Source organism: Rhodamnia argentea, chromosome 7, assembly GCF_020921035.1.
Source record: "Rhodamnia argentea isolate NSW1041297 chromosome 7, ASM2092103v1, whole genome shotgun sequence".
Classification (NCBI taxonomy): Eukaryota; Viridiplantae; Streptophyta; class Magnoliopsida; order Myrtales; family Myrtaceae; genus Rhodamnia; species Rhodamnia argentea.
In genome coordinates, this window is record NC_063156.1 from 19,603,468 (window position 1) to 19,623,959 (window position 20,492).

Here is a 20,492-nt window from a genome sequence, read left to right on the forward strand (position 1 = left end):
AGAATAATTCATTTAAATTTAGGGGTGGTTCGGGAAAATTTGGGACGAGAACATCCAAAAGGATAAAACAATCATTTGAGAAGGCTCGGGAGCCCAAAATCAACAAAAACGAATTGGCCAGTTGAATGCGGCCATTTCCCATTTTTTTGTGATTTTTGGGAATTTTTCTTTTTAAAATTTTTTTTTTTTGGAATTTTTGGAATTTTTTATGATTTTTTATTGATTTTATGATTTTTATTTTTTCTAATCTTTTATTAATTTTTCTAACCGAGTCAACCCGACCCACAACAACCAAACGCCCGACCCAGACCCTATCGATCCCGGGTTAGTTTAAAATGACGCCGCTTTTCGTTTTTGTTATTTTTGTTATTTTTTTAGAATTTCTGTGGATTTTTTTATTCTAATTACTAATACTACGATCCAAGTTCACCCATGTGGCTAAGCCACTGCCCTTGGATCTTATTACTAAGATCTACGACTCAAATCGAACGGAAAGACTAAGTCTTAGCCAAGATCGAACGAGAAGACTAAGTCTCGGCCGTTCAATCTGTATACTAGATCCTACGGTCACGATCGCACGACAAGACTAATTCTTGACCATCCGATCCAATTTTATTATTTTTTATTTTGAAAATGATTTTATAATATGAAATGCCTCTTTATTTCTGAGAAATTCCCGGATCGTGACACGTGCCTAATGCCAATAGTTCAATATGGGTTTTATTTTTATTTTTCGAAAACATTTCCAAGTAGTACGCTCGGCTAACATGGACAACACGAGTCAAGCCACATGTCGTCATGTCGGCGCCACGTTGACTTTGATCGAGTCAACCAGGTTGACGGGTCTTTGTCAAGAGGTTGAAGACGATGATGGACAATTGAGGTTTCTCTAGCGATGATCGATAGTGAAACCGATGCCGATCGATTCGTCATGACTTCCATAACAACACATCTAAAATCTAGCAATAGTTATCCACCGCATCAACACTAATCGAGCGCAAACCAGTACAATCATGGAGGAACCAAACATACAATACAAAGCATAACTATTCAATCAACTCTCGGAATCACATCACAACAAATTCGAGAGACTTACCCGCTATTATGATCAAGCCCTCGGTCGCCAGATTTAAGCGGCCAAGTCGCGACGGAGGAGGTTTTGACTCGAGGTTTACTTGCGAAATCGATGGAAAAACATAATACGATCGTGCTTAGTGAAGTTCAAAGACTAAAATGCCTCAAAAAATTTCAAGATTCATGGCCGGAGTCGAGCTCTACCATTGATGCACAGAGGAGAGCTTAGAGGAGCGATTCACCATTTTAGGACTTCTCGGGTGACGCGAGCTAATCCGATCGCTTCCTAGAGTTGTGACGAAGCTTCTTGCAGTGGTCTCCCGCTCCGATTTGCTCTGGATTGCTCTGACTGAAGTTCGAAAGTTCGAACTCGAAGTTTCGGCAATGGCATCACCGAGAGCTTCTCTCTCCTCTCTCTACTTCTCTCTCTAGTCTATTGTGTCTTTCGAATAGAATGAGCCAACCTCCTTGATCAAAACACATCAATTAGTTCTTATCCCATTTGAATTCATTTTGGCATGCACAAGAAGGGGTGAACGGACTTCAATCTGTACTTGACCGCACATGCCAAATGGCACAAATGGTGCGGGAACAACTTGGAAATTCAATTAAAAACATTTGGACTTCCGGCGTGTGCAGATCAACGTACAATTTAGATGGCTCGTGAATGGGTTGACTTTTTACACTGCTGCGATGAAGACTTGATCGGCCATCGGAACTCTGATGGTCCCAATCGAAGCAGAAGTTCGAGAGCTTTAAGGCCCACCCATTGGTGTTGCCAATTGCAGCCAGGAGAGCTACCAATTTTGCCTGTCAATCTCGGCCTGCAAATGGAGTTCAAATCTATGCGCAAAGACCATTGGGAAGAAGATGGGTCATCCGAGTTGCTAGGTCGGATTTAGTTCGACCCGATAAACTTGGTTGATCAAAAAATACAAAATTGACCCATAAGGCTTCAGAATTTATCAAATTAAACCATGAAATTGGGCTTACGGATGTAAATTCCATAAATAAAAAAAATGTGATTTTTGTGAGAAATATGATCTGAATGATACAAAAACCCCAAATTTTTTGTTTTGACCCGAGAATGAACTTTGGCCAATTCGAACCTTTAATGGCAAAAACAAACCAAACTAACCCCACCAATAGGTTGAAAAGGTCAAAAACTATAGGGCACCGACCCTAGATTTGCATGGTGATCCCTAAAATTTGGTTAATTGCATTTGGAACAAAACCTAAAGACTAAATTGAAAAATATTTGCATTTTAGTCCTTTTCATTGAACTTGTGCAGTTCTTTAAATTTTTGGGTCGAAATAAAATGTAGGGTATTAAAGTCAAATGTCATGACTCTAAAAAGTAGAAAAGTTTGAATAAAATGACTTAAAATATAATTTTTGGGCCAATTTAGGACTTTGCCCAATGAAGAGACATGTGGTCCCAAATTGAATTTTTAAAAATTTAAGAGGCCAAATGAAAAGGGAATTAAAGGAAAAATATTGACTATTTTTGTGTATTTTTTTGCGGCCTCAAATGCTATTTTTCTCAAATTTTCAAGTATTTTCCTATTTTAGAAAAAATTTAAAAAATGCCAAAAAATGAAATTTTATTTTTTGTTCAAAAATGGTTCCTTAGGCTTGGCCAAGGCTTCCAAATTTGATTTTTTTTTTTTTCACTTTTTATGAATTTTCTATGAGTTTTCTAAAAATAAAACTAATTAAAAATCAAGTGTCAATAGCACGAAGTCAATGCCGGAGAGCTTTTCCTTCCTTTGCGAGTCAGCCCCTCTCCGTGTGTTAGCCTCTTGACTCATTTCACTCAAAGGATTCCAATAAACCTATTTGCATCATATTCTAAACTACTGCTAAATTTATTGAAATTGGTCCCTGAATTTAATCATCATTGTGACACATGTTTAACCTATTTGCCTCTTCATGTAGAGCCTTGATATACGTGCTCGTGCTCGGTCGCTTGAAGGAGAGGGTGGCAGAAACCGCGAACAATCTTTGTGACAACCAAGTATTGTTCTATTGTTTCTTTTGTCTTCTTTCCCCAAAATTTAACGATGGAATTTTGATCAAGTACGAGTGCATTTATCTTGTGTTTGACAATTTTCACTTGCGTGTATGATTCTGATTAGAAGCGACATGTTTGGGGCTTGTTGTTGTTGTTTCCGTATTGTCTATTAGTTAGCACCTTTCGTTTTTTCCTCCTGGTCATCACCGTCACCTCAAGCAGTGGAAATAAGAAAGATGTGCTCAAAGTATTCTGGTCCTTGAACGGAATTCAATCATAGAAAAATGTTGGTTGATTGTAATGGTAGTTAATTGTTCTAAAGATGTAAATTGTGTTATTCATATGTCGCTTCAATCAATGTGATGTGTACAACATTTAACTTGTAGGTTGACTATTGTTTTTCTTGTAAGTTTTGCTAGCAGAAAATTAGAGTATTACTAGGTTGAATTAGAACCAATGGTGAGTTGATTCGATTGTTTACTATTTATGTTTAAATAATTTTTTAGTTATTAGCTTACGACTTTGTGTGTTTTTCTAATAGAATGAAAGCAATAGTGATTATAGCTTACTGGATTTCAGTGACAAAGAACCAAATGTATCGGATGATGAAGAGTTGGTGCCAAGAGAGAAGATGAGAGAATTCGAAGAAGCAATAATGATGGAGGAGGAACCAGATGATGGTCAAGATTTAGATGTAGGTCCGCCGACGTTTTATATGAAAATGAGGCATCCGATGAAGTTGCAAATTCTGATAATGAATCTCTAAGTGTACCCGATATTGATGATTTCGAAGAAACCAATGACATATCGGGCGTAAAGGTTACGAGGTATGATCCTACGTGTGACCACAATTAGGAAATATTTAGAATAGGCATGAGATTTGAATCTCATGAACAGTTCAAGAATGCTGTGAAAAGTATGCCGTAATTAATGAATTTAAATTTTTTTGGAAAAAAGAGTGAATATAAAAGAATGGAAGCGAGGTGTGTAAGAGGATGCAGTTGGAGGTTGTATAGTAGTTGGATTCAGAATGAGAAAACATTTATCATAAAGAGAGTTACAAATCCCCATATTTGCAATAGAAGTCTTAAAAATAGGCAAGCTACTGCTACATAGTTTGCTCAAGAGTACACGCCCAAGATTAGAGCTGGACTTACTTACTCAATTGCTGAAATGCAAGTAGATGCAAGAGAAAAATTTACCTAGACACTTGACAACAAAAAATGGTACAAAGCTATTTGGAAAGCTCTTATTGATGTAAGGGGCCCAATAGAGGAGCAATAGGGTGTGTTGAGATCTTATTTGGCGGAGCTCAAGAGAGTTAGCAATGAGCAACATTTGATGTAGAAGTCAACTCAATAACCAAGTTATTTGACAGATTTTATGTGAGTTTTGATGAGTTGATAAAGGGAGATTTTAGCGGGATGCGGGCATGTCATAGGCTTAGATGGGTGCTTTCTTAAGACTGGATTGAAGGGTATGTTTGTTGTGTACTATAGAATGAGATGGAAACAATCAAATGTTTCCGATAGCTCAGGTAGTTACGGAAGTTGAGGCTATGGCATCTTGGACTTGGTTTCTCACCTTGTTATTCACCGACTTGAGCGTCGGCACGAGTGAGGGTTGGACTTTTATCAATGATCAGTAAAAGGTGATATCTCAAATTTTGTCTTTATTGGCTATTTCCCTACAATAGTGTGATTATTCATGCGATTTGCTTGTTCTTATAGACTGATTTTCCGGTTGCAAGGACTAATGAATGCGGTTTCATGCTTATCTCCACAAACAAAGCATCTAAATTATGTAAGACAAATATATGCTAATTGGAAAAAATTGCACAAAGGGGATGCTCTTAATAATCTATTTTGGAGGGCTATAAGATGCATAGTTCAAGCTGAATTTGACATAGCAATGACGGATTTGAAGGATGAGTGTACTAAAGGTTCTGAAGACTTTATGAGACAATGCCCCGAGCACTTTTGTAAGGCTTTCATCAATACAAGTACCAAGTGTGATGCGGTTGATAATAACTTAAGTTAGACCTTCAACGGATACATTTGTATACCAAGAGCAAAACACATACTTGAGATGCTTGAAGGAATAAGAACTATGTTGATGGACAGGATGGCAGAGAGAAGTCAGTTAATGATAGATTGAGCTAATCCAATTTGCTCAAGGATTAGAATGAAGTTGGAGAAGAATGAGTTAGAGAGCAAACATTGTATTGCTAGAGTAGCAATAGGGAATAAATTTGAGGTTCAAGTATTTAACAATAGAATTGTGGTTGACTTGGCTAGAAAGACCTGTGCTTGTAGAGAATGGGATTTTTCTGGAATACCATGTAAACATGTCATAAGTTGCATTAGTTTCACAAAGTTCGATATCAACGGTTACGTTGATGACTACTTCAAGAAAGATGCTTATAAAAGATATTATCAATTTTCCCTTCCAGCTAGAAATGGATAACAAATGTGACCCAAAGTCGGTGGTGAGCCAATCAAACCCCCACCTTATACAAAAAAAGGGGGGGGGCGAGAAGAAAAACAGAATCAAGAACAAGGATGAACAAAGCAGTAACGGTAAAAAATTGACGAAAATTGGAGTCCAAATGCGATATTCAAATTGCCTTCAATATGGGCATCACAAAAAAAAAACATGCAAGAATCCTACAACACCTAAGCCACCCAAAGTAAGCTTATTTGACAATTTTGTAACTTTTAATAATAATTTTTGTTGGGATATCATGAACATTAACATTGGTGGTTTTTTTTTATACCTATAGGCAAAAGGAGGAAGGCGAAAGAAGGCTACTGATGCACAAGATAGTACGCAAGCCAGTGGACCATCTAATAGGGACCATGCTATCATTAGGAAGGACAAAGCACAGGTTGGTAGTCCGGACTTTTAGGGCTTGTTTAGAAACGTTTCTATTTTTCTAATTATGTTCCCCGGAACAAAAAAGAATTAGAAACATGTTTAGTATCGCAAATAATTTTGATTCTGATTCCGCCCTCGGGAACACTTTTGGATCAATTTTGAGAAACAAAAAAAAGTTGGTTAAAAAAAAAAGAACACTTTTGAGAATGAAAAAGAGAACGACATCTTATTTCACTTTTGTCGGGCGCTCGCAAGGAGGGGGGGCGGAAGAAAAATAGAATCAAGAACAAGGATGAGCAAAGCAAGAATGGTAAAAAATTGACGAAAATTGGAGTCTAAATGCGATATTCAAATTGCCTTCAATATGGGCATCACAAAAAAAAACATGCAAGAATCCTACAACACCTAAGCCACCCAAAGTAAGCTTATTTGACAATTTTGTAACTTTTAATAATAATTTTTGTTGGGATATCATGAACGTTAACATTGGTGGTTTTTTTTTATACTTATAGGCAAAAGGAGGAAGGCGAAAGAAGGCTACTGATGCACAAGATAGTACGCAAGCCAGTGGACCATCTAATAGGGACCATGCTATCATTAGGAAGGACAAAGCACAAGTTGGTAGTCCATTCATGATATGGACTTTTAGGGCTTGTTTAGAAACGTTTCTATTTTTCTAATTATGTTCCCCAGAACAAAAAAGAATTAGAAACATGTTTAGTATCGCAAATAATTCTGATTCTGATTACGCCCTCGGGAACACTTTTGGATCAATTTTGAGAAGCAAAAAAAAGTTGGTTAAAAAAAAAAAAGAACACTTTTGAGAATGAAAAAGAGAACGACATCTTATTTCACTTTTGTCGGGCGCTCGCGAGGAGTGGGCCGGGTCAACCCGACTCAGTCCGGATAAATTTTTTTAATAAAAATTTCTGAAATTAATAAAAATAAAATATAGAACATGATTAAAACATCCAAAAAATGGATAAAAATTATAAAAAAAATTGGAAAAAATATAAAAAAAATTCTAAAAATTCCAAAAAATCTAAAAAATTATGAGATGGGGCATTTCAACCGACCAATCCTATTTTTGATGATTTTTTGTCTCGATTTCTCCTAAATGATGATTTTGCGACTCATGGGCAAATCGTTCCGAAAAATCCCAAAAGTTCCCAAAAATTCTCAAAAAGTAAGAAATGGCCCCATTCAACTGGCGAATCTTACTTTTGGTGATTTTACCTTCCGATTTTTTTCTAAGCTTTGCTCGATTTGTTGCCGGAGTATCATGCTGCATCGGTGACCATCCGCATGGTATTCAAGGGTAAAACTAAGCCACCTAATGGCGGAAATGGAATTTATTCATTTCGAACAATAAAATATAATCAAAGTCACCCCTTGCATCCTTGGCATATGCATAGCATCAAGAGAAGTATGAAAAAATAACAATTTTAGCGTATTATCCTTCCAATGAACAAATTTGAAGCATCCCCATTTTGGCCAAAAAGATGTCATGGTACAAGCGAATCACAATTGTGGGGTATGAGGAAAGTCATCAAATGTGATTATGTAATTATTTGATTTAAATGACAAATTGGGAAGAGAAATTATTTCCCAGAATATAAATTTTATGCAATTACCAAACACATTTCTATCTCGGGAACAGAAATTATATGTAGTTACCAAACGTATTCTGATTCTCTAAAACTCATCCAGGAAACATAATAAAAAAAATTGATTCTAATCGGAATCACTTTTTTGGAACGTAAATGTTACCAAACATGCCCTTAATTTATTTTGTTTTCATAACACTTGGGTATATTATGATTAATGTTCTATGCTCATTTTGTATTTTCAAGCTCGACAAGGATATAGACTTTTTATGTCTAAAATTGGAAATTCATATTTAAGGTAATATCTTTGTCTAATTTTTTAGATGTTTACCGAAGCAAAAAACAAGTCCACATTTTTTATTTTACTGCAAATGCGTGATAGAGAAAGAGTTATTGACATCGGAGGTCCATCTTTCTCGAACAAACAAGCAAGAGCAAGTAATGTTCAAGTTTCACTGTGCCAATCTTCAATTGATATCTCAGAGCCTCCATGCACTCAACAATCTAAAACCGGTGGTGAATTGTGAAATTGTGGAATAAGAAATGCTAGTGGATGTTCAGTGCATGCTGTTAGATGAGGATACTTTGTTGCAAATTGAAAAGTGCTAGTTTTTTGTAAATGTATTTGATTGTGTACTATCTGACTGGTATGGGAATTTGGTAATTTTGAGTTCAATTTCTGACCCTGGAGTTCAGCATCAACAAATTCTGACCCTAGCGCACTTTGTAATGATTTGGAGTTCAACATCAGCATTACAGGGCTAGCATTTTGTAATGTCTGGTCTAGCGAATGTAAGTTCCAAAAGAAAACAAAAAGGAAGTTGTTGCAAGTTCTTTTGATCAGATTATTAGTTTCACAAGGCTTGAGTAGCCTGTTCTCTGTAATCTTCTATGTATATGAAGTTCTGCTTCAGGAATTTTATCTGAAGGCTGCTCTGGTGAAGTCTGTGAAGTTTACTTTTTTTGCAGCAAGAGAAAGCTTAAGTTTTTGCTAAAAAGTCTTTTTTTCTCATCAGTAGATTTGGCCTTAGTATATGCTAGTTGGCCTGATGTAGATGCTAGATGTGGTAGTGAATAAGGAGATGATCCCACCTTGCACCTTAATGAGTCCGACACAGATTTGCCTTTGCTTCAAAGTTGGGAAAAGTACACTAGAAGTGTCATAACTTGTGTACGGCGTTCACTTGAGTGCCATAACTTTCAAAACGTTCACTTAAGTGACATAACTTTAAAAAATTATTCACTTGAGTGCTACAGTAACTTTTCCGGCGTGCCACGTCATCTTTCCGGCATCTACAGTAACTTTTCCGGCGTGCCACAGTAACTTTTCCTACTGCCACGTTAGCTTTTCCGGCTGCCACGTCAACATGGCACTCACGTGAACGATTTTTAAAAGTTATGGCACTTAAGTGAACGTTTTGAAAGTTATGGCACTCAAGTGAACGCCGTACAAAAGTTATGGCACTTCTAGTGTACTTTTCCCCTTCAAAGTTTCACTTTTATGATTTTGTATGTGAAGGTTTTTATCTATGAATACAGAGGAGAGGCTGAACATGCGAACATTCATCAAATTTGCAGAAAAATTGGTCTAAATAATCTGAAGTACCATGTGTACTCAGTTTTCCGTGAGCAGCATGGCTAATGCGAAGTTATCTAATGTTCAAACTACTGAAGTCATGTTGATATTTCTGGATGAGAGGGCCGCTGTTAATGATTCATGCAGTTAAGCTTAAATTCCAGCACACCACCTCTATACGTCCCACCATTCATGCAGTTACCGGTTTTGAGGACCGCTTCTAAGAATTTGCAGGACAGTCTGCTGTCTTCGAGTTTACCACAACCGACCTACAATTAAAAGAGAGGTTAATTTTGGTCATGGAATGACAATGATCAATTTATATTATCTCTGTACAGAACTGAACACGAATTACAGCTAGGTATGCCCCGAGTTTCCTATCTTATAACTACCAAATGGTGATGGGAATGTCCCGCACCATTGCTATGTCTCACACCTCTACTAACTCGAGTTTAGGGATAAGTACACAATGAGTGCCATAACTTTCAAAACGTTCACTTAAATACCATAACTTTTAAAAATCGTTCACTTGAGTGCCACGTCGGAGCAAAACTATTCACTTGAATGCTACAGCAATTTTTCCAGCGTGCCACATCAGCTTTCCGACATGCCACGTCGGCTTTCCGACATGCCACGTCAGCTTTTCCGGCGTGCCACGTCTACATGGTACTCAAGTGAACGATTTTTAAAAGTTATGGCACTTAGATGAACGTTTTGAAAGTTATGGTACTCAAGTGAACGTCGTACGAAAGTTATGGCACTTCTAATGTATTTTTTCGCTCGAGTTTAACAGAGAACTATGTATAAATCAATGAAACGAAAGTGCAAGAAACATCTAGTCTGAACTAAGTAGCAATCATTTACCTCTAGAGTTGTCAAGGATTCTCTGTCGGCGGGTACTTCTTCCTGAGCGGATTTCATAAATAGCAGTGTTTCCACTCGCTTGAAAGCATATGAGATGTTAACCAAGACCGTCAAAAACCTCTCTGCAGGGACAAAGTTGTACCCAGGCTGTGAGCTATTGAAACATCAGGCTTCGCAAAGTTGGTCACCAAAGGATGTCATGGTCTCAATTACACAAAAGGATGTCATGTTGCTTAGTTATCAAATTCTATGAGATTATTTGACACTATAATTCACAGATACAACACAAACATGAATGCCCATCCAAATATGGAGGTTACCTCCACAATGGGCATCACAGACTTGCTCCTACCCAGTCGATTCACGGAGGAATTCCTCCTTCCGCGATCAAATCTTTCACGTGAAACGAGTCGAGATGCTAATGCATGGAGAGGGGGTAACGCGCGAAGGAAGGAGAAGCTCCCTAGCTCCGACTTTGTGTCATCAAGAGCGAATCTGATACAGAGGGAGCAACCAGCGTTCTCTCTTGGAGCGAAATTTAAAGTAGAAGAAGAAGCAAGCCCTAGCAATCATGTTCTCGCTCGGTAAACGTTGACGTTTTATGTTGAGTTTTTCCACGTCAATTTTGGACGTGAATTTTGTGTTGACGTGAAATTGCCACCTCATAAGACTTAACAGTGATATTTGACATAGGACTAATGATGGTAGATTTGAGACTAAAATAAAAGTTTGAATTTTTTTTTTAAGATACAAAAAAATTTAGAGTAGATTTGAGATAAAACCTAAAATTTGAATTTTTTTTTTTTACGAAATTCAGCCTTATAACATGTCCAACTGTGCTAATTTTCTGTCAAGTGTCGACTGATTTAAAAACAACCGGCCACGAATTCTGACGTGGCGATAATCTGATGAATGGGATTACCGATTAATCAGAATTCTAGCAGGTGCTGACTGATTGCGAAGCAAAGGGTGTGACGAAAACATATTTTGCGCTCTCATTTAGAGGCCAACAAATAAAAACAAAAAAAAAACAAAACAAAACAAAACAAAACAAAAATTAGGAGGTCAGAATTTTTCGGGGAAAAAGAGAGGATTCATATCCTCTCCGTCTGTCCTGTCTCTCTCTCTCTCTCTCTCTCTCTATCTCTCTCGCTGGTCGTGTGCTTGGCGAAGGCTGGAGAGACAGATCTGGGGGAGAGAACGATTTAGATTATCGCACAATCACTGAGAATTTGAAGAAAAAACGCCGTCTTTAATTCGGTGAAGATGGATCAGGTGTTGAACAAGGTGGGAACGTATTGGTTCAGCAAGAAGGCTAACAAGGAGCTTAGCTCTGTCGGCGACGACATCAATGTACGTCATTCCGACATTCCTCCATCTCCACATGATGTTTAATCTGTGTGATTCCGGTTTCGTAAATGTCATTTATTGGGTCGATTTCGTGTTGGATTTTTCCATTTGCGACGAGATTGTGGTTGGGTTTTGTTATGGGTTGATGCGATGTTGGGAGATGGGTTTCGAATGGATCGTGCGGAGTGACGGGATATGGTTTTAATTAGGCGGTCGTGACGTTCTGAGATGAAATTGCAATGACAATTTTATTAGGATTGGGAGAATGATGCTTACAAGAGGGCGGTCAATCATTTTTCTGCATTTTCCAGAATTGGGTTTTCTTTTCACGTTATTTCTGTCAATCTAGTATGGGGATTGGATGGCGTTGTTCTTGTTTACCTGTGAATTGGTATTTCCCATTAATGTCCTAGACGACGGGCAACATCACATTCCATGATCATGGTGTTTAGTGTGCTGGGTTAGGCTCTCTCTCTTATGAGGGTTGAAGCGCTGATTTTGATCTTGACACATGGATATAATCATAATTTTCTGAATGAATTACATGATTTGTTGCTTTGTGGCATCATCTCAAAACCTGTTTTGGTGTGGTCGTAATTCCATAAGTGCGAGTGTGGCAAAAGGGGGAAAGTTGTGATCATATACTACATAACTTCTGTATGTGAGGTGTCCTCTTGATATTAGCTAATTTTGGCATGTCGTCTTGAAGTTCAGTTAGAATATAGAATCCATAGATCACTTTCGATCGTGAATGGAAACTGGAAAAACAGCTGTCATAAAGCAAGACAAGACGTGAGAGCCATAGGAAGAGTGCTATTATTTTGATTAATCCATGTAAGTCATACCCAAGCAGTCCCTTCCTATCATACTGGCAAATTCTTTTTCTACTATCAGATGCGGTGGCGCTTTTCAATAGTTTTCTGGTGCACATAGTGTATACAGATGGGCATGTTGTCAAAGGGCTAGATGTTGATTGATGATTCTGAATGTTCAACTCTCTTCGCAATGTGCGAGGCTAATTTGTTTACATTGCGACCATTTTTCTTGTTATGACGGCTTGATTTTACCTGCAGCTTGATTTGATTGCACACTGTAGTTTCACAGTCTGGCCTTTGAAACCATATTGGCCCAATGTAAAGTATCCAACTCATTTGAAGGATATTAAGGACATGGCTTTTGATTAGCTTGAAAAAACTTAAGTAATGTGACTTATATTGTTCATATGTCCGGGTCAGCTCAACTGTGAGATGCACTAGATCTACGGTGGCTTTAGATTTTCCCCGTTTTATAATAAAATTTCTTAGAAGTTGAAATTTATTTCAATATTACATCACTCGAAGACTTGATCTACAAATCTCAAGGTGACATTTACATTATTTGAAATGTACTCAATGGCTATATGGATCCCTTGCAACTTGCTTCTCAAGAGACTGCCATTAAGCACACTGTTTCTCTTCCAATAAATCCTCATTTCAAATGTACGAATGAGGCATATCATTGACTCTATTTATGGTTTACCCTTTGGCTTCTTTCATTAGATAGTGTTTCTGGTATACTGATATATCTATATATATATTTACTGATAGTCAATGTCCAGCAGCATCGAAGGAGGAGCAAAATGGTTGGTGAACAAAATCAAAGGTTTGCTTAAACTGCGATCTACAACTATTATGGCAGATGCTTTGGTTCTTCGTTATTTGCTTGCTGCTATCCCTATGGCAAAAGTTTACTTGTATCTTTGGAATTTTCATCTAGGATGTACAGTAGTAATTTCTAGAGGATGGATGCAAAAGTTTTAAATTATTCTGCAACTTATCATGAAGTTGTTTGTCAATTTGGTCCTATAACTTGCCCAGATTTTTAAATTGAACATGTACTGTTACAGACTACCTTGGTCGAAAGAAAAGCTCATGATTTACTTATGGTTCTCTGTTCCCTAGCTAGAGTTTTTTTAGAGAAACCAAGGGATGTCAATAGAACTTTTTCCCCTTTTTTTTCGTGATAATTGAAGCTATATAAACATAAACTTGTGACTTCTCAGACCCGTGGGCATTCTTCAATGAATGAAGTTTTCATCAACTGGCTAGGCTAAATACATCCTGGTGCTTGTCAGTATGTTAAGTTAATTGCATGGAACTTCCTGGTATGATCTGGTTGCATGACACATTGGAGATGACGATTACCATAAATCAATTAAGAATCATCTGTATGGGCAGTTACTGGTTTTTGAGAAACATTTACTACCACTTTTTAAGGGATTTCCTTTGTCTTTCCTTCGTTTCTTCTATACATACCATGAATGACATATCTGATTAGCAAAATGACTGGTAGGTTTCGGCTGTTGTAATGATGTGGACATCGTCCTTAATAGCGAATAATTGACTTTTGACTGATGCGCTTTTCTGCAGGAAAGATACAAAAACCACTTCCAGAACTCCTAAAGGAATATGACCTGCCTGTTGGGATCTTTCCTAGAGACGCAACAAACTACGAGTTCAGTGAAGAGACAGGAAAGCTCACAGTCTTCATTCCCTCAATCTGCGAAGTGGGCTACAAGGACTCTTCGGTTTTACGCTTTTCCACCTCAGTTACTGGATATCTTGAGAAAGGGAAACTAGCAGACATAGAAGGGATGAAAACAAAGGTAATGATTTGGGTGAAGGTGTCGGCGATATCAGCCGAAGCATCGAAGCTTCATTTCACTGCTGGTATGAAGAAAACCCGGAGCAGAGAGGCGTACGAGGTTCACAGAGATGGAGTTATTGTGGATAAGTTCTGAAACACAGGAAGCTCGTATTCATAACGGTGCTACTGTTCTGATGGAGCTTCTGCATTTACGTGCTTCGGACCGATGTGGCATGGTTAACTACTAGTGCGAAACTTGCAAGTGTATGTAATCTTCATCATCTCTAAATGTTTCTCTTCTGTTGTAGCCCAGATCTCAAATACTGTTCGTCAGAATTGAATATTATTCTCAGGTGATGTGCATGAATTTGCAACGGTAAGCAGAATCATCTACAAAGCCAATTGAGAAAATCAGAAAATAGGGAGAAAGTTGGACACGCGCCCGATTACGGACTCGCAAATCGAACCGGGGTTTGAAACCTGCCTTTTGATTCGTCCGTTGTGAAGTGTCGGTCCGACAGTAACTGCCCAGTGCCCATACCCAATTACAGACTTGCAAATCGAACCGGGGTTTGCTTTTTGCAAATCGAACGGTGTAGGATAATTGTTATTCTATAGCTTTCTCATCTGGGAAAGCAACACCATGCGATTTGCGGCACGTAGGGCGCGAATGATTATCATTATATTTTCTGTTTTTCAATTTTTTTGTTCTCGTGAATATTTTTGAAATAGAAATTCATTTGGTAAAATAATTTCATTTTCCTATTGTCGAGATAAAATTTTATCCTGAAAATAAGTTTGGAATAGAAATGAGAATTATAAATTTTGTACTTTTTGTATTTCTAGATCAGAAATAAAAAATTTTCTCGTCTCTTACTCGCTCTCTCTCTCACGTCCTGGCCGCCATTCATCAATCGCCATCCGCTGGTCATGCGATCGCCGGTAACGGTATAAGTTTTATCTTGTTATCAAACGAATTTTTATTTTGGGAGTAGAAATTTTATGTTGTTATCAAATGCGTTTCTCTACTAAGAAGCCCGTTCGAGGAATAAAAATTATATAAAAAAAATCTATTTCTGATCAAAAATGGCTTTCGGAAATAGAATGATTATCATTTGCGTCCGTACTGTGACAGTCATCTACTAACGTAGAGGTGGGTCCTCTTTGTTTGTCTGACATCTACGGAATAATGTGGAGTCTCTATTCTGTTCCTAAATCAAGTTATAAAAGCTTCGCTGACGACCATAAGCAGGCCACTGATTTTGGGACTGTTCAAGAAATAGAAGAAACAGACCCATTCGTCAAATGGGTCCATCTCCTAACTCAAATCAGTTCAGCATGACCATTTTTTTCTTTGTTAAATTTAGATCCATCTTTAAAATGAATTCAAGCAATAATCTGTCCCTCAAACTCATTACCGAAGTGAGTGAAAAAAAAAAGGCATTTTAAAACCATTTTAGCTTATGTTCATTATAATTGATGCAAGTAATAGAGTTAATCTCATTCAAATGGCTTCTTTTACCGCAAGAATTGCTATTCGCAGAATTAGTGAATCCCGCTTACTTTATATATAGAATTAAGTTTTATGATCAAGGGATAAAACATAAACTTTATCAAAATATAAATCGTCTTCCAGTTTGTTTAGTTTTTATTCCTTACTTCTCTCTTTTTAAGATAATGCTGGTAATTGAGAACCTATTGAATACTTTAGCGTGGTCTGATTTGCAACAAAAATCTTGCGACTTTAAAAAGTTTGGATCATATTCATATTGGCATTCAGAAATGAACATAGAATAGAATGGAAAAGATACAAAATCAATAAGAGTTATTAGATACCATGACTCTGGTATCTATAATTTTTCATTAATTTCCGGCCCAATAAGGTAGTTTTGGCTCAACTTAATTTGGAGGCGGAGTTCTTATTTACGGATGGAAGAAATAAATGAAGTGACATTGTTTGTTTTGACCCATCCCATATTGAGTTTCTTTGCAGACACGACACGCACTTTCGCATAAGGTCACTCATCATAATAGTGCTATAACCCAAGCAAGCGTTACGTCAAAAGGCGCCTCCGTAAGTTAGTTCTTTTTTGTCCCTTTCACTATCCTACAAGCTTGCCAAGAGCCGTTCTTTGTCCGAGCCCTCTCCCCGCCCTCGTGGGACCGGATCGTCACATAAACACTCTTTTTAACACTAATTTACTTAAATAAGCACTCGACAAATGGAAGGACAATTACTCCATTTTTAGTGACATTGAACTGAGCATTGCACAATATGCTTCAACAAGATCTCCCGATAAAGGAGTTCTTCAATGTTAACTGTTCCTTTGGGGTTGCATTCTCATTCTTTTGGCACACAGTTGTTACCCCTTAAGCAAGCAAGATGAACGGATTAGCACCTCTTTCTGAAATCTCCAGGCACTTTGATTATGTAATTCAATTTCAGGCGGAAACCGACACCTCAGGGATGACTCCACTCGTGACTCAATATGCAATGAATTGTTATATGGAAAACCGATCGTACCAAGCAGATGCAAAACCAGGATATTCTACCTGCTGATCCTCTTCCATGAAGTCTGTCCATGCAACGCATGCTAAAGATCACTCCATACACAACGAATTTTCAAAGTCCGCTTGCTTGTGCCTGTGTAACCTGTACCACAGTGATACTGTATGTAATCTCGGATTGAATGTCATGTATCAGTTCTGGGTCAATGGCCTTTCCTGGATTGACGTGGCTTACATCGATGATGAAGATATCTGTGGGTTGAAGTCTTTCATCCATGGTGGGTTTTGTTTAGACGCGAAGTTCGATTGTTGAGCAGAAGTCATGATGGCAGACTTACTGATGGCATCAGGTGTCGAGCAGAAGTCATGCTCAACCCCGCTGAGGTGAGGGCAAGGCACTGAAGTGCCAGATATTCCATCTTTATAGGTAAAATTCTGATTAATGTATCATTATGGAGAGGACATTGCGATGCCGATAACATGCCCAGACTGAGATCGACAATGTCTAGATTCAGAAGTCCTGGGCTAGCCAAGCTGGGCCACCTGAGGAGGCAACTGCAGGGGCAGTCGCGTTTTGCAGCACAGTTCCTTTGAACAGGATTACAGCAGTAGGAGGTTTTGTTCAAAGACGCTGAAATGAGACTCGGAGTACCCGGCAGTGCAGCTGGCCAGAATCCTGTTCTGAACGGCCGCAAATGAGCCTATGGCAATTATGTAGCCAAGAAATTGAGCAGGGCGACCTATGACAGGACATAAGCATTCATTGTTATTGGCGACCGCAGCTTCAACCCAGCTAGTAAGTTTGCACAAAAAGAAACTTCAAATGTTTCTCACTCGATAGATAGCCTGGTTTTCTTTGGGTGCCCTGCCAACTGCTGTGCCTATGGCATGCCCAAGCGCATTCGAAGCCCTTCACAAAAGCAGCATCATTCTTGCTAGCCGTGTGAGTGCCCTGCCCGATATCATCGTTTGGCAGAATAGCTTCTTTTCCGCAAGCTGAGAGATGAGGAGAATCAGAACCAGTTAATTAGTTGTTACATTCACAAGGTTTGTAATCGCATCCTCCTTTCCATTTAGCAGCTGGAGGCGGCATTTGGGTGGTGAATGCACGGCGGTTGACCCATTATCCCCTGTCCATTGCAACGATGATAATTTCCTTTCTAGATTTCTGCCCTTCCAGGATCACGATCGCCGTGTTAAGCCTACGAAGGTGAAATTCTGAGAGTGGTTTAGAGAAAGAATTCCCTCGTGACGTACATTCAGACACAGATCCTAGCTTCTGTTGGCATTGACCGATTTACCAGGTCTTAAGATCTTCGATCCGTAAAGGGCCCTAACCATCGGGGGAGAGTCACACGTTGGTCAATTATGTAAGTTTGAAAGCTGCTGCTTTGCTAGATCATTGGCAAGAGCAAACTTGACGTGGGCGTTGGGCGATGAGACAATCCGGTAACGGAAGGGAAGCCATTATGGTTGTCTGTGTTAACGTAGAATGTGAATTCAGAGTGCCCAGAATAGTGTCCTGTTTTAAAGAAACCCACAAGAACATCTACTTTGCTGGTTACAGAACAACCTAGGTTGGTCCTCCAGAAATAATTTGCTTCTGTTAAGGGGCTTCTGTGCTTAAGTGCAGGGCTTGCTTAACTTGCTAGAATGATTATCTTTTGATCAAGCTTGGGAACTCGTTGTGGCTTGTGATTCAGCTTCTCATCTGCCTTCTAGTGAGCAGCCTGTTTATTGTACCTGTCAAAGTGAGAGTTCTACATTAGAAGAATGAGATGCAAAGTTACCATCTGATGTCGGTATAATTAGACCGCGAAACATGGTTTTCAAGCCACTAATTATGTTTTCTAAATTGCTTGAATGATGCATGAAATCACCAAGATGCAGTTGCTCGCAATGGGCATCGACCTTGATGTCAATATGAAGCCCATAAGAGGGACACAAATCTAGATTACAAATCACTGGTGATGGTAGGATGAAGTTCTAAAAAGTTTTCGGGGAAATTTCCATGTATAACTCCCATAAAGAAAAGGGGAATTGTTTAATCAGTTCTAAACTTATTATATGAAAGTCAATTCAATCTGAAAATCGTTGACGTGGCAATGTACGACGTAGGACGGGGCTAACATGCCATGTACGACGACCGGCGATGACTAGACCGTCACTTTAGTGATTTCCGGCGAAAATTGATTGAAACAAATACGCTCAAATTTCACGCATAATTTTATGACTAAATTGGAAAAATTGAAAACTTTATAATTGAATTGACATTTGTATTATAAATTTAGAATTGATAGGATAATTGTATGTGAAAGACAATCCAGTACATAGAATTCAGGTTGTGGATGGCACTCGTCCGTATTTCATCATATGACCGGAGTTATCTCTATTTGCCTGATCTTATAGTTGTCATATCAAAACATAAATCACGAATTAAAATATCAAATTTATGATTATTGTGAAACACGAAATATCAAACAAACGCATGGACATGTAAGATTCGTAAAAAGAAACCCAAAACTAGTTTTTGTCAACTTTTTTTTTTTTTGGGGTCAAAGTTTCTGTCGACTTACACATAAAAAAGTTTGTGAAAAACTGGAGATTTATTATTTTAAATGAAATTTACAATCGAATGCAAAAATATCTTAATACCAAATATATGTGAAGTATCAATTAAAATATTGCAACACGTTATCTGCTTATTGCGGCGAACCTATCAAAATATAATTTACAACACGTAATTCAACAAAGATTACCCTTGTCAAAGGTAAATTATATTGAATCGGTAAAATCGATAGGTACGTATACAATCGGTAGATTCAGCCGTGGATCGAGGGAATTAGATTCAATTGTGGATCAAGTGATTTGCTTATTGACCAAAAGTATTACACAAATTCACCAACTATGTACGAATCAATTAGAACTTATCGAATCAAATCGTAAGACACGAATCGGGGGTAGATGGCTATTGATAACTATACCTGGAATTATATCAAGAAGGATTCACTCTGAAAGCGCCTAAAATCTTCCCACGGCAGAATCATGTAGAGCTTGTCAACAAATTGAGGAAGAGGAGACATTTTTGGGCTAGAATACAGAACACCTAGAACGATTCTGTACGCAACACCACAATGTGGACAAAGCATGGAAGCCGACCATCCACTTCACTCGAGAGAGACCATGTTGATGTCGAGGACCACTCAGTAATATCTAAGGCTGTCATCGTTTCGCGAATAATAACTTTCAAAAAAATATTTTTTTGGATTTTTCGGATTTCGATTCACAAAAAATAATTGAGTCAATAAAAACAGTTTTCACCCATAGAAAAAATATTTTCAAAAGTGTGGAAAATGATTTCTTCCTTTGAGAACAGGAAAACATTTTCCCTCATCTTTCCTCTCTTCATTCATTCACATTCGTTTTTTTTAATAATTTTATATATTTTTACTTTTTATTTTTTTTCTTTTCTTCTTTCAGAAGAGAAAATAAAATAAAAAGAAGAGAAAAAAAATGTAAAATATAAAATTATTAGCAGGAGTATACGGAGGACTATCAAGTTCGATTTTTCATACGGAACGGCGGAAAATATTTTTTAGTTCATTTTCAAATTTCAGCAAAATACCCAATACTAATAACATTTGGCCAATGAGGCGTTGGTTGAGTTAGTGAGATCCATGGGCCTTAGATAGTTAACTTGATGAGATCCCGGGTTCGAATCGTCTCGGCCGCGTCTTGGGAGACTTAACTGGTGGCATTGGCGCTCGTATCCTCACCACCCCGAAACAAACGAAGCCTAAAGCTCTTGAAGTTATTCAAAGAGAGAAAAATGACTGAGAGTGGCATCTCCAACGTACAATCATGCCTTGGCCCAAAGAAAGGGTAAAGGAAGATGAACGATTCAGGACAATTTTGTATTGTAATTAGAATGTGAAGATAGAGTATTCTGTTTCCAATTGTCGCATGAAAGCACAACAACAGTTCTTCGTCATCATCC

General features: G+C 38.1%; 1 protein-coding gene across 1 annotated transcript; it reads left to right on the forward strand.

The window, feature by feature from the left end:
• The first annotated feature begins 11,074 nt into the window (after positions 1-11,074).
• Positions 11,075-14,367, forward strand: LOC115745835 (uncharacterized protein At5g01610-like). The gene is made up of 3 exons (XM_030681442.2): positions 11,075-11,365; positions 12,949-13,003; positions 13,771-14,367. The coding sequence occupies exons 1-3, from the start codon at positions 11,279-11,281 to the stop codon at positions 14,139-14,141; spliced, it is 513 nt and encodes a 170-aa protein (XP_030537302.1). The 5' UTR covers positions 11,075-11,278; the 3' UTR covers positions 14,142-14,367.
• Positions 14,368-20,492: the final 6,125 nt, after the last annotated feature.

What these genes read in the sequence shown, in the direction of transcription:
- LOC115745835 (XM_030681442.2), top strand. Translation starts at nt 11,279, where the DNA reads ATGGATCAGGTGTTGAACAAGGTGGGAACGTATTGGTTCAGCAAGAAG. An exon ending in CTGTCGGCGACGACATCAAT is followed by an intron (nt 11,366 to 12,948) that starts GTACGTCATTCC and finishes ATTTACTGATAG; the next exon opens with TCAATGTCCAGCAGCATCGA. An exon ending in GTTGGTGAACAAAATCAAAG is followed by an intron (nt 13,004 to 13,770) that starts GTTTGCTTAAAC and finishes GCTTTTCTGCAG; the next exon opens with GAAAGATACAAAAACCACTT.